The 14,508-nt window shown below is 43.6% G+C and overlaps 2 protein-coding genes across 2 annotated transcripts; one reads left to right on the top strand and one right to left on the bottom strand.

The window, feature by feature from the left end:
* Positions 1-258: 258 nt before the first annotated feature.
* On the top strand, positions 259-8,016 carry pmelb (premelanosome protein b). The gene is made up of 12 exons (XM_035646369.2): positions 259-402; positions 2,787-2,882; positions 3,077-3,223; positions 3,787-3,915; positions 4,357-4,518; positions 4,794-5,108; positions 5,405-5,635; positions 6,122-6,259; positions 6,356-6,458; positions 6,545-6,750; positions 6,853-6,943; positions 7,660-8,016. Exons 1-12 carry the CDS (start codon positions 345-347, stop codon positions 7,820-7,822), a joined length of 1,839 nt encoding a protein of 612 aa, XP_035502262.2. The 5' UTR covers positions 259-344; the 3' UTR covers positions 7,823-8,016.
* Positions 8,017-8,570: 554 nt separating this feature from the next.
* On the bottom strand, positions 8,571-11,628 carry tuba1c (tubulin, alpha 1c). The gene is made up of 4 exons (XM_035646023.2): positions 11,476-11,628; positions 10,064-10,286; positions 9,793-9,941; positions 8,571-9,685 (listed from the first exon to the last, which is right to left on the bottom strand). The coding sequence occupies exons 1-4, from the start codon at positions 11,476-11,478 to the stop codon at positions 8,705-8,707; spliced, it is 1,356 nt and encodes a 451-aa protein (XP_035501916.1). The 5' UTR covers positions 11,479-11,628; the 3' UTR covers positions 8,571-8,704.
* Positions 11,629-14,508: the final 2,880 nt, after the last annotated feature.

Here is a 14,508-nt window from a genome sequence, read left to right as displayed (position 1 = left end):
AAATGTCTTAATTTTGTTTGATTTATGCACAGTCCAGCAGGTCTCATGATCCGGTCTGTTGCCATGCAAATTGTTCATGTGGACGTTTGGCAATTCTTGTGTGATTATGTGCTTTTCTCTACCGTATGAACGACTGTAATCTCCAAGACGTGCTCTTACTGTAAATGCACAAATCATAATCAGCCCAGGTCGCCCCCACATCTCACCGAAGGAGGGGCCGACTGCAGGGGCGTTCCTCCTGCTAATACACCATGTGAGGTCAAACATCCGAGAATATAAAACCTGGGCCTCTGTTGCCCACTGCTCACAAAAGGGATTTTTCACAAAGAGGAGGCGCAGCGACAATGCGGACGCCTGTTGTACTGTTGGTGCTGCTGGCGGTGGCTTCACACACTGTGGCAAGTAAGTACAGGAAATGCATTTTTACACAGAAAATCAAACAGAATTCAGACCCTAGCGTCCATTGGTAAATTGAAGTTGTCTAAAATCTTAAGGCTTTTTAGAGTTTAGCCATTACCCAACAAAGTATGTCAGCGTGAGCATCTTCATCACATTTCCTTCTCGTGGGAGTTCAACGCCAACGTGGCAACGAGCAGTGGTTTTACCCAGAGGAGTGAAAGAAATGATTCACAGCACTGAGATGAAATTTTGACAGTGTAACCAGGAGTCTGACAAACTTCAAGATGGACACCATCAAAAGCTAAAATAATCAGTCCTTCCAACAGTGGTGCAGGAAATATAAGTAGCAATACTGCAATATAACCATACTTCATACTTCAAGTAAACGTCATGAAAATGCCGTATTATTACAGAAATGTAGATAAAGTATCAAAAGTAAAAGTACTCAAAACTCCTGTGAGTGATTTACTATAATAAACTATATTGTTGGATTATTATTACTGATGCCTTCATATATAAGGAGCAATTTACTGTTGCGGTTGATCAGCATGGAGATAATTTGAACCATTTTATGCTGCATTATAGGGCATCAGATTTCATACGAGTGTAGAGTTAGATTTACACTAAGACTTAGACTTTATTGTCATTCAATGAAATTTTGTTACAACTGGCTCTCAAATGTTATTAAAACATTTATTCAGAAAAGAGGGCCAAATAAAAACAGTAAATATATATAGAAAGAAGATTGTATGTTTTTGATGTAAAATCTTAATCTGGAAGTAACTAAAGCCATCAATTAAATGTATTACAGTGAGTGAAGTAAGTATTAGCATTAATTTGAATGAAATGAAAGTGTTACTCAAAATAGTTTGATTTGTAAAAATCTGTAATTTAGTGAATGTACATGTAATCACACACGCTCTTCAAAAACATATATCTCGAGTCAATATCTAGGACAGCAGTTGCAATTCAGACGTCATCCTGAAAAATCTGAAGTTTTTTAAAAATTTCTGTTTCTTTGTCGTCATTGTCTGCGGAGTCGTCTTGAACCATCATAAATGACTTCTGTTTAAGACAATATCTAAAAAAGAAATTGGCACACGGTTTTTATTTTAGTTGTAATGTAAAGCTCTGTCTTATGAAAGTAAGATGACAGTGATTTTCATTTGGCTTTTGTGACCCTCACTTTTGGTCTCAAGCTTTCAGGAGGTATAAATGTGCTTTATGAGACATAATCATATTAACAGAGACACACGTGTTTAGGTTTTAGATCTGTGTCTGGTTCAAGAACCAGTTTCACTTTTTTCCCATGACCTCTTTGCTCAACCATGCACGAATGTGCATGACACAGAAATTTGACCTTTGCGAATCAAAGTGCAGCCTCTTGTCCTAATCCTTTTATTTTTAGTTCAAGTTTTCCTCAAATCTGCCTTAAAAATAATTCTCACATGGCCACACAAGTACAATCTAGTCACTAGTCATTGTAATTATCCCTCCTGTTCAGTACTGAACCTATACTTTAATATTCTGGGGAATATGTGATAAAAACAACATTTCAACAAATGCACTTATTCAATCTGTGCAATATTTTATAGAAATTGAGCATCGCAGATATTAGTTGTTTTGATGCCTGCTCCTTCTTACAGGAATTAAATTACATTTCATCTTGTAAGTAAACATCAAACAGTTGGAGTCACAAAAGGAGTTGAAGTCAAACTGTGAGGAGCGAAAAAGGAATTAATCCCGGTAGAATCCATAATCAATAGTTAATAGCAAATAGCTCAATTATCGGCTGTTATCTACGTTTGATGTTTACTCCAAATGCAGTGACAATGATAATCCATGATAAAATCATGCACACACACACACACACACACACACACACACACACACTCACACACACAGACACACACACACGCACACACTCACACACACACACACACACACACACACTCACACAAACACTCAGCTGAGCATCACATGAGGAGGATTGCAGGGATTTGGGATTACTGTTGGCAATAAAACCCTCTCATTTGGGCCCCTACAGTCACCTTTAGTTTAGTAAACTGTGAAACAATCGGAAATGATGTTACTGAAAAGTTTCATTGGAAAGTGTGTTATGATAAATATAGAATATTTTTTCGTCTCCAGTCTCATGTCTGGCAGTTCTTATTTAATATGTACTTGATTTCATATGCCTGTAATTTCCTAATAATTTCCCAGGAAGTTTCTTGGGGATAACTATTAAAGTTGGTACTGATAGGGATATTGCAATTTCTTTGAAAATAAACCAACAAATTTAATAATTTGAATATTGTGGAATAGTGTTTTAAATAAATGTGTTTTTTTTCTGATTCCAAAATAATATATTTCATTTTGATATTCAGAGCCCAAAAACCGCTTCACTCGCTATCCATCATGGAACACTAAGATGTACCCAGTCTGGAAAGATGGAGACCCGAGATACAAAGACTCCTGGAAAGGTACGCATGTTGGCATAATCAAATATTTTCAAAATGCCTTTAACTACTATCTTTGTACATCCTTATTCTTAGCACTTTTATGAGGTAGTGGCAGTAAAAAAAAAGTGACAGATGACAAACAAACAAAAAATACAAATTTGATGTACGGATCAATAAACGTGAATGTAAATGTCTTCTTCTGTGTTCTTTTGCAGGCGGAAAAGTGACCTTCAATGTAGAGAACGATTCACCAACTCTGACTGGAGCCAAAGTGACCTTCACCATTGACTTGGAGTTCCCACACAACCAGAAGGTGCAGCCTGACGGAGACGTCGTGTGGGCCGAAGACTGCATAGTCAATGGTAACCCCACCATGTACACACAATGGTGACATGCCACGTACACAGTGTATGTCCATCCGTTCACCACTGTAGTCTGCACTGAATGATCTCAGGTTCACTTGGTACAGAGGTTCATGGTCCTCAGAGGATGAATCCGATCGATTTTGATGATGACCTGACTTTTTCCCCCTGGCGCAAGCCATGCGGTTGACATTTCTGGTTTTGATTGAAATGTCTTAGGAATAATTGGATGGATTCCCATGTATCAGAGTACACACATTATTGGTGCCCAGATGATGAATCCTTATGACTTTGGTGATCACCTGAGGTTTCCTCTTGTGCCACCAGTAGGTCGAAGTTTTCACTTACCCGGTGCATTAGCTCAACATCTACTCATATGATTGACAATGCACTTTATACGGACATTCAAGGTCCCCATGTGATGAATCCTTATGACTTTTGCTCTGGCGCCAAGAGGTTGACAGTTGTGGTTTTGAGTTAAAATATGTCACATCTCATATCTCATTTGAATCTATAATTCGTCACAGTCTCTAACAGCCACATCACTTTTGTTCCTGCCACAGGAACAAAATTCCACGAGTCTGAGCCGGTATACCCGACACAGAACACAGACTGGGAAGCTGTTTTTCCTGACGGGACACCGATTAAGAAGGACAAGAATCCGACCTATGTGTTTGTCTGGAAGACCTGGGGTGAGTGGAGCTGTCGTCTTTATATCAAATGCCTCTAAACTAAGCCTTTTCTGAGGGCCAGAGAGTTTCTTGCGACACATGCCATGACCTGAAATGTGATTTAGGGTGGATTATACATCGCATGATCAGATTATGCCACTTCATTTGTCCCGCATATACAATTCCTCGCATGTCTTATGATGTGGCTTCTGAGATTTTCTCCAAAAGAGAGAAGTCGAGAAATGTATGTGATTAGCATGTACGCTATTGTTTTTTCCATCATATGACAAATGTTCTCATGTGAGCATTTACATCTTCTTTTCAAGCAAGCAAGTTCTGACCCTAAACGCATCTTACACAAAGTTTTGTTTAATTCAACCCGATGCATAATTTGATGACTTCAAATCATAAATAGTGATGAAGAGGCAGCAAAGGGTATCTGAGATGTGTCTCATTCGACAGGTCAGTACTGGCAAGTGGCAGACGACGCCTCCTCCTCTCTGACCATCGGTACAGACGACATCCCACTGGGCTCCTACACCATGGACATTGTTATCTACCACTACCGGAGCAAAGAGAAGTTCATCCCGCTGGGATATGCCTCCGCTCAGTTCTCCATCACCGGTTAGTCAGGGACCGTAGAGATTTTTGCACCTTATGTTTCACTTGTTAAAAACCAAGACATTTCCCAGGATTACCAATATTTTCTATGCATCCTCCCCTTGACTTCTCTTCTAAAATTTCACAAGGCTAAGATTAAAGATCTGGATATGAAGGCGGAAAACATGAATCACATCCTCGTGCTCTCCTCCACACGTGAAAGTCAAACCACCTGCGGGATAAACTCCAACTGTTGCTCATTTATTTGTGAACACCACATTACGTCTTGTCCACCTCAGATCAAATCCCTTTCGCCGTCTCCCTGGACCAGGTCAACGACATCGTGGCCGGGGACCTGCGCTTCATCCAGAACAGGGCGATCGCCTTCTCCATCACCCTCCACGACCCCAGCGAGTACCTCAGCAATGCAGACATCACCTACAACTGGGACTTTGGCGATCAAAGTGGAGCGCTCATATCCAGAGAGCTGACCGTCACCCACACCTACATCAGCTCCGGCTCATTCAAGCCTCAGGTGGTGATCCAGGCAGTCATCCCGGATAAGGCCTGCGATCCGCCAGTTGATACCCCGACCAAGGCCCCCGACACCACAGGTGAGGAGCAGATGTTAAAGGACTCGTTGTATATAATAATAAGCCCCACTAGTTGTTGGGTAAGTCACCACACCCTGCCTCTGTTCCCCTAGAGATAGTTGCAGGCACTCAAAGGGGCAGTAAGCCATTCTAAAGCGATGCACGTTTTGTTGAAATCAGCGAATATTTCCTCACCGTTCGCTTATCAAAGCATATTACACATAGCATTTTTTAAAGCTAAGATCTTTAATAGTATAATTTTCCGCGTGTGAGGTACCTTCTACTTTATACGCTAACTCAACCTTCTCTGTGTGCAGTGAGAGCTCCTGCACTGGCATCTGCCCTCCCTCTGCTGGTTTCCACCAAGGCCACTGGTCTGAGTGTCAACATGGCGCCTTCAGACGCAGAGGAGGACAACACTGAGGATGAGGCCTCCACTGCCTCCGCTGCCTCCGCTGCCCAGGAAACGCCCACAGTGGCCAAGACCCCCTCCCCTGTCAACCACGACACGCCAGCCGACTCTGATGCAGCGACGGGGCTCGCGGCAGGTCAGCGTCTTTGAGTCGTTGCTTGTAATCTACCACAAGTTCACCAACAGAGGTGTGAACGCCAGGTGATCGCCTGCAGGATGAACCAGATAAGAGCGGCAGGCAATTTCCTGAAATCCAAACGTCTGATGTAAATCTTTGAGGAAGTGCTGCTATCGCATGGCACGAGCAGAGCAAGTTAACTTCACCATGAGTTGGACTTTTGTCATTTGTCATTTGAATATTGATTTGCATGCTGACTGAAAGTGTTCGGCACCACTTTGTATTATAAGTATGATAAGAGACCAAGGGGAGGATAATGGATGTCATTATTGAATATTATTATGGAGGTTCGGTGTTAGGGCGGACTGATGCTGACTCGAGTGAGTCACAGTGGGAAATTTCACGTTGGATTCCAGATAACAACCCCCCCAAAAAATACAAATTAAAAATCAGTATGGATTATATCAGGCAATGCTAATCCCCTCTGCTGATTGTCCTCACCAGGTGCAAAGCGAACAATGACCCTGACAGGCCGAGCGACAGTGGTGGTAGTTGCCAAGAGGGATGCTGATGATCCGCCCTCCGACGACGACTGCGTGATTTATCGCTACGGCTCCTTCTGCACCGGCATCGAGGTGTTTGGTGAGTTGTCTTTCACTGGCGCTATGTTTGCCAGAAAGTAAAAATTAGTGTCAGTGACTGTCCCTGACCTTGTGACCCTTCTTTTTGTTTTTTCAGAGGGCATTGAAAAAGTTGAGATAACACAAATGAACAACGCTGTTCTGTCAACCCCAGAAATGGACAAAAACGTGTTGGATATCACCGTTACCTGCCAGGGAAGGTGACTGCTCCTGTACCATACGTTTCCAAATAACCCGTAAGCAGTTTGTGGTTCATTTCTTAACTCACCTGGCCATCTTTCTCCAGCCTCCCTAAAGAGGTGTGCAGTGTGATTCTGGATGCGGAGTGCTTGAAGCCGATTCACACGGTGTGCAACATGGTGGAGCCCTCCAAGGAGTGCCAGCTGGTGCTGCGTCACTTCTTCAATGACTCCGGCGTCTACTGCATCAATGTGTCCATGGCCAATGATGTCAGCTTAGCCGCCGCCAGTGCCAAATTCAACGTCGAGATGGGTACGCCACATAAGGAACCGCAGATCTGGTTGCTTGGTTTTTGACCATGCGTTTCTGTTCTGTCCTGCACACTGACTGGAACATTTAACATTTGGTTTTCAGACTCCGGTGTTTCCTCCTCTGGCATTATCGCCATGTTGCTGGGTGTCCTGGTGCTTGTTCTAGTAGTAGGAATAGTGGCATATTCCTATAAGTAAGTAACTTACTTGTGTCAAATGATCAAATTTACAAGTATTTCCTGTATATCCAAAGCCTGGTATATATCTTACACTACTGCTCAAACACAGCCACAATTCAGCACATACTGTTGTACCTGTCATAAATACTCACCAGAACTCATGATGTGTTCATCCCCGATGAAAAGTAATCCACAAGAAAAAAATCTATTTCTTCCTGTTTGAGTAACATTTGCTTAAAACCATAATACCTAACTGTTAGACAAATTTAACTGGCCTTTTTTTTTATTACGCAATAATTTATGTTTTTTCGTGGGTTTCATCGTGGGTCTGAAAGGGACTGTTTATACGGGGGAATTATCACTTTACTCTTACAATGTAAGGCAAAAGTTTTTTTCCATTTTACTCTTACAGCTGCAAGTGTTGCTCACAACAATGAACCTGCAGAGAAAAACAAAATACCTGCTCAGCATTAAACAGCAGACAGGCGAATATTAGACCTCCAATCCCTAGGAGGCAAGAAACATGACTTAATATGATCTCTAATGTTTCTCAGCCCAGAGTTTGTAAACAAAACTTTGACAAATAAAACAGTCAAAATATTGTCCCAAGTGAAAAACATAGCAATTATTTGCTAAACACACCGTTTTCACTGTCATTCGATGAATTGGGATTATGAAAATACTGATTGCTTTAACCAAACTCCTCTGTATTTCTTGGTTCTATTCATCAGGCGCATCAAGTCCTACCGACCTCTGAAGGAGGACCTGGTTGCGTCCGGAGGCCGGCAGCTCGGCCCGGCTCAGAGCTTCACCGGGGCCTCGACCTTCTGGAACCTCCTGAACAGACGGGGGACCATCGACAACTGCCCTCTGCTGCAGGACAGGCCGGTGTGAGCCGTCAGCAGCCTGACACACCCAAGTACATAAAACCAAGTGGCATCTGATTTACAGGTGACAGGCGCCTGGCATGTCTTTTTTATACTACATTTATCTTTTAATCAAACCATGTACTGGAATTACACCGTAGATATACTGTGATCTTTTGTACTGACTTAAAGCACATTTGATAATAAAAGTGTCTGCTTCAATTTGGAGTTTGAATGTTTTTTCAATAAACTTTGCTCAAAAGAGTCTGATGGGTACTTCTACTGATTCATGATACATTTCTCCCAGAGTAAAAGCAGCCGCAGTGATATTGTGGCTGAGTTGCTTGAGAACACTATAAAAGATTTGAGACCGACAATGATCTGATGCTGGACTCATCCATGTTGTATAAAGCTAAGAACGATGAGTCTCTGTGGTCGTCACAGGTTTATGATATTGTCACATTTCTGTTGAAGATAACCGTCACAAATTGTATCTTTTGCACCTGAACGACATGTAGAAATCTCAAATTATGGGGCTTAAGTCATCATTCAAGGCATTAACATATAATATTTTCATACATTGAACCTCCATATTCTATGTTGCATTGATAAATGCTAACTGAATGGGAATGTGAAAAGCATTGTGTTGACTTACATCAACTGCAAACTATAATCTTTTAATTGGTTAAAAGAATAAGAAAACAACCAAACATTTTGTAGCATCACTCTCAGTTGACATACACACGTGTTTAGGTTGAATTAACAAAAGAAGCAACTTCACATGTCACAGGAACTTTATTTAGAACAGCCAAATTGGTGGATCGACAGACAAACATTTCTGTTTGAAATGCTTTCAAGAAAACATTGCAATCGATTATGTTCTGTTTCAACTAATGCCTTTGTGTCCTTTTTAATACTCTTCTCCTTCCTCCTCTCCCTCACCCTCAATGGAGTCGACTCCGACCTCCTCATAATCCTTCTCCAGAGCTGCCATGTCCTCCCTGGCCTCAGAGAACTCTCCCTCCTCCATACCCTCACCCACGTACCAGTGAACGAAGGCGCGCTTGGCGTACATCAGGTCAAACTTGTGGTCGAGTCGAGCCCAGGCCTCTGCGATAGCAGTGGTGTTGCTCAGCATGCACACGGCCCTCTGCACCTTGGCCAGGTCTCCACCAGGAACTACAGTGGGTGGCTGGTAGTTGATGCCGACCTTGAAACCAGTGGGACACCAGTCCACGAACTGGATGGTGCGCTTGGTTTTGATGGTGGCGATGGCAGCGTTGACGTCTTTGGGCACCACGTCACCACGGAACAGCAGGCAGCAGGCCATGTATTTACCGTGGCGAGGGTCACATTTCACCATCTGATTGGCTGGCTCGAAGCAGGCGTTTGTGATCTCAGACACCGAGAGCTGCTCGTGGTACGCCTTCTCAGCTGAGATGACAGGGGCGTAGGTGGCCAGAGGGAAGTGGATACGGGGATATGGCACCAAGTTGGTCTGGAACTCTGTCAGATCAACATTGAGGGCACCATCGAATCGGAGGGAGGCAGTGATGGAGGACACGATCTGACTGATCAATCTGTTCAGGTTGGTGTAGGTAGGACGCTCGATATCGAGGTTCCTACGGCAGATATCGTAGATGGCCTCGTTGTCCACCATAAAGGCACAGTCGGAGTGCTCCAGGGTGGTGTGGGTGGTGAGGATGGAGTTGTAGGGCTCCACCACAGCGGTGGACACCTGGGGAGCTGGGTAGATGGAGAACTCCAGCTTGGACTTCTTGCCATAGTCCACAGACAGACGCTCCATCAGCAAGGAGGTGAAACCAGAGCCGGTGCCACCTCCGAAGCTGTGGAAAACCAGGAAGCCCTGAAGGCCAGTGCACTGGTCGGCCTGAAAACAGAGAGGGAGACAATGTATGAGAGACAATATTATGATTTAGTTTGATAATTCGCGCCAAAATTAGGAAACTGAGCTGCTCCTGATAATAAGTTACCCACCAGTTTGCGGATCCTGTCCAGCACCAGGTCAATGATCTCTTTGCCGATGGTGTAGTGTCCACGGGCGTAGTTGTTGGCAGCATCCTCCTTACCAGTGATCAGCTGCTCAGGGTGGAACAGCTGGCGATAGGTTCCAGTGCGCACCTCATCTAAGGAAAAAATATAAATGAGGTGCGACTGACTGAGGAAAAAAAAAGAGTCAAAACTAAAGCCCCATGTTATTGACAGTACATTTATAATTTGCCTCAATTAGTTTTCAGTGTTAGTTTACCGATGACAGTGGGCTCCAGGTCGACAAAAACGGCCCTGGGGACGTGCTTTCCGGCTCCGGTCTCACTGAAGAAGGTGTTGAAGGAGTCGTCTCCTCCTCCGAGGGTCTTGTCACTGGGCATCTGTCCGTCCGGCTGGATCCCATGTTCCAGGCAGTAAAGCTCCCAGCAGGCGTTGCCGATCTGGACGCCGGCCTGACCAACGTGGATGGAGATGCACTCGCGCTGCGGAAAGATAAATAAAAAAATAAAAAAATAAACGCTTGTTACTATAGTTTTGTTTTATCACAATAAATGCATCAAGAAAATGGAGACCGAGCAGTTGCGCCCCCTGTCGGAGGCAGCAGGCGGTGCAGCAGGAGGCACCTCCCTGCACCACACTGGACAGAGCAGGGACAACAACCTCCACACAGGCAGGTCGATCCTCTCGCCTTTCCTCCAGCCTTTTTTTTTTTGTTTTTTTGTCCTCTAGTCTTTTTTTCCTTTGTGTGATATGTCACGCGGGCGCTTCATTAGCGAGCTTCCGCAGGAATGCAAATCAATTTGCACGAGCGCAGGCGCGTGCACGTCACCACTCTGGAATATTCCACTTGCTCTCGCACACATCGGACGACGGAGGGGAAATAAATAATCGATTTTTCTTTTTCCTGAACTCTAACTACTTCTTCTTTTCTTTTTTTCTCCCTTTTTTTTCTCAATAGAAATTTGCGTGTTATTCTAAATTAAATCATCAATTTCGAGAAAAAAAATTCAACGCAAAGGTGTTCATTTGTAATTTCTGCCATGTTTCAAACGCAAGCATCATGTTGCACCAAGTTTTTCTAAATGGAGGATGAAATAAAATGTAAAAAAAATAATTATATTCACTGCTGTATCCTATTAATTATAAATGACAACCGCAGTCCATGTGTCTCCATCCACCTCCACCCAGTCGGCCCCTCCCTGCGTTGAAACTCGATTGGAACCGTGATTTTTTTCTTGTTGTTGTTGTTGTTGTTGATATTTCTCACGTATTTATTTGTGAAATGTAGAAGAACACAAAGCCGGATCAGCTCGTGGTTCGTGCAGGAGAATAGATTCGTGCTCCTGGATGAGGCATGTTGTCAGTGTGTTGTTCCCACCTGCACACACAACCTCGGTCACATCGTTGCACTGCAGCAGGCAGATCTGCACCAGCAGCCAAATCACCTTCTTCAATTGCATTCACCCCAATTACCCGTAGAAGGCACTTTAAAAAGGATTCCATGGTGAAAAAATATGAAAAAATACAGAGTCATAATTAACCTGTTTATTCAATTAGAGCGGATTATACAAAGGTGCTGACAGCGTCGTGCAGCCACTGGGCTGCTGCTGCTTCATCACCTTCTTCACTACTACCGCACCAACTGGCTCCAGAGACAAGAGGTTCACTCACCATGTTTCCGTCTGAGGCTCGAGGAGGAGGAGGAAGAGGAGAAAATGTGAAGACAGAAGGGTTTTAAAATAAAAAAGAACGGTGGGGGTTTGTTTTTTTTCGTTGCGTGTTGTACCCAACGGGGTCGATGCAACAACTGCTGAATGGGAGGGCGGTGCTAGAGGCTTTTATACACGCAGGGCAGGGGGATCCTGGGGGGGGGGGGGGGGGGTGGACAAGGTTTTTTCCATCGAAATGTGATATTCAAATCTGTTCATACTATAACAATATTGCATTAAAATGTGAACAAAATGATCACGGTAAAAAAAACAACCTGCACAGTGCATTGAACTAATTCACTTTTGTGGGGTTGGGGTTTTATTTCAGACACAGTTAAAGACGTGCAATTATACAAATTATTATCAATTTTTTTTTTTTAACCTTTCGGCCTTGCCACCATTCAATTTTACATTTCGTAGGCAGACATCTGCAGGACAATCACATGGAATAAAAGGGCCAGTTCCAACAAAGCTAATTTATTATGCATGCAGAGGAGTGAGCGAAGATTGCATGCCTCCATTATTTAGACACCGGCAAGCTGCAAAATTGAAAACAGCCCCGTGGGTGTGCTGTTGTGTGCGTGTTTAAGCAAATTTTGTGCAAAATTCTGTGACGTGTCCACAAGCGTTTGGTGCAACCAGGCGCATTGTGAACGATCCAAAATGGCTGAACGTTGCACAAGATGCTTCCATCCCAGCGGAGCAGCCAGGCAGCCATGTTGACGAGGCCTGGCACTGTATCCGCCCGGTATGCCAGCTCTCCAGCTCTCCTCCCTCTTTGTCCCAGATCCTCTGCAATGATGTCATTCGGTCGCTCGATCACGTGGCTGCATGTCTGTCTGTCTGTCTCTCTCTCTCTCTCTCTCTCTCTCTCTGTCTCGGTGTGCTTCTGCTGTTCGGCCGGTCTGGGGCGTGCCTTCCCGGGTTCTGTCTTCTTTGAGGAATTGAAATTTGACTGGATTGCAGTTTATGTGACATCTTGGCCAAAGGCTTTCAGTGTTTTGGCTACAGCAGTAACAACAGGAAAACACACCAGCCCTTTAAGCTGCCGTAAATCCTGCAAGGAATGAGATTCATCTGAAAAGAGGCTTGTTTCCGACATAATCAGTACCTTCTTGTTCTACTGTAAGTCTGGAAAGTTCCCCACTGCAGAATTAACCAGACACTGTGGTTTTTGTGGGACAAGCCGCTGTGATGTGGGAATAATCACCAGCTTTTCAGCGGGGAAGTGAGCGTACGATTTACAACCAGCAGTCGGTGGCTGCAGGGCTTTGGATGAACTGCAGGGGATGAAAGAGAAGGACAGGAAGCAGTCATGGCTACCAGCCAGGATTTCTTGTGAGAGCTTTCTACACGGCCCCTTCTCCTCCTCCTCTTCCTCCTCCTCCTCCCCAGCAGCTGTGAGGCAGGGTGGGTCTGAGCAGCTGTTCACCAAGAGGAGAGAGGCGGGATGGGAATGCTAGACACATGGGAGTGGTCCTTCGTGCCTGGAAACTGAGCGCACTGCATCCTGCAAAGAGAGAATATGATACCGGACAAAGTGACAAGGCATATTTTTCCACCTGTCACAGCAGAGCCCGTGTGCTCGACGTTTGAATGCAAGTGCAGTTCACTAAAAATCAAACAGAAAGATTGCAGTATATTTGCAAAGATACAGCCACAGCCTTGGTCTTGTTTTCGACTGGTGTGAGGTCGCAAAGGTGCGGCAGGGCCTTGCAGGAATAACGGTCTGGATGAAATAAAGCGTGTTTTTGTTCTGCAAACAGAGACACATAATTAGCTTCAAATAAGAAATAGTGATCCATGGTTTAGACATTTATAGTGAAAAATAATAATCAGTAAACTGTTGTCATTTATAACATTTTAGCTAATGAATGGAACGAAGAGGAGCCAATGGTTTGGGCCATATCTTGGGCCATAATTTGGGCACCAATGTCTGAAGGGGTTTTCAGCAAATATATATATATGTATATATATATATATATATATATATATATATATATATATATATATATATATATATATATATATATATATATATATATATATATATATTTATGCCAATTTATCAAGCCATCAATTACGATCTATCAATATTTCGCAATGTGACAAATGGTCGTCAAGTGTCGTATCCTTTCAGTATGACTGGTGAGAGGAAATGAACAGAGGAGAGGTGGAGGCATAAAGGCGGAAGCAACTGGAAAAAGAAAGCGAACGCGTGCGTACAGGGAAAAGGAAAATGATCACATTATCAAAAACAGAATCAAGGATAAAAGAAAAAGGCAAAGGAGGAACATGCAAAGGAATTCATTTAAATTGGTTGGTGTATCCTCTCAAATGGAACATACAGAATACTGTATATGGCGCATGCATTTCATGGTTAATAAATATGGTGGCTTAACAATTTGACGGATCAGATGTTCATTGGGCCACTGGGGCAACCGAGCCTGGTAACCACCTTGTTCATTTATGCTTAACAGATAAGAAACCTGGAACAAGGCAGGACCCTCCTTAACTGTCACGAGCATCAGATAATATACGTTTTAACCCAGAAATGTGATCTATCTGTCATCTGTCACTTTGACGTTATGAGAACAGTCAGAAGGCGTCAAATCCTCACGTCAGAGAGGCAGGAACCATCAGCTATTCTGCGTTTATTTTACTATTATCGAAACAGTTGCTGATGAATTTGCTGTCAGTTGTCGCAGCTCCGACAATTCTGCAGCAGTAGTCTAACCGCCGCCCGTCTGGTTCTTGAAAACCATCACCGTGACCTGCTCTCATCTCCAAGAGTGACGTTAACATTATCACAAGCGTTACATATACATCTCCCAATCTGGGTTATTTCGAAGCAGCCCCTCATTTAAAGACGTATAATTTCTTCCACGGGGAAACTGTTGTCATAGAGTTTCCTTTGTTGTTAGCAACCAAGCTGCTGCTTATACAAGGTGTCTGTTAGCTTGGTGGGCCATTATGTACAGGCCCATGAAGAACA

The sequence above is a fragment of the Scophthalmus maximus genome, chromosome 3, assembly GCF_022379125.1.
Source record: "Scophthalmus maximus strain ysfricsl-2021 chromosome 3, ASM2237912v1, whole genome shotgun sequence".
NCBI classification, from domain to species: domain Eukaryota; kingdom Metazoa; phylum Chordata; class Actinopteri; order Pleuronectiformes; family Scophthalmidae; genus Scophthalmus; species Scophthalmus maximus.
Note: the sequence above shows the minus strand (reverse complement) of the source record. Positions and strands in the feature narration are given on the sequence as shown.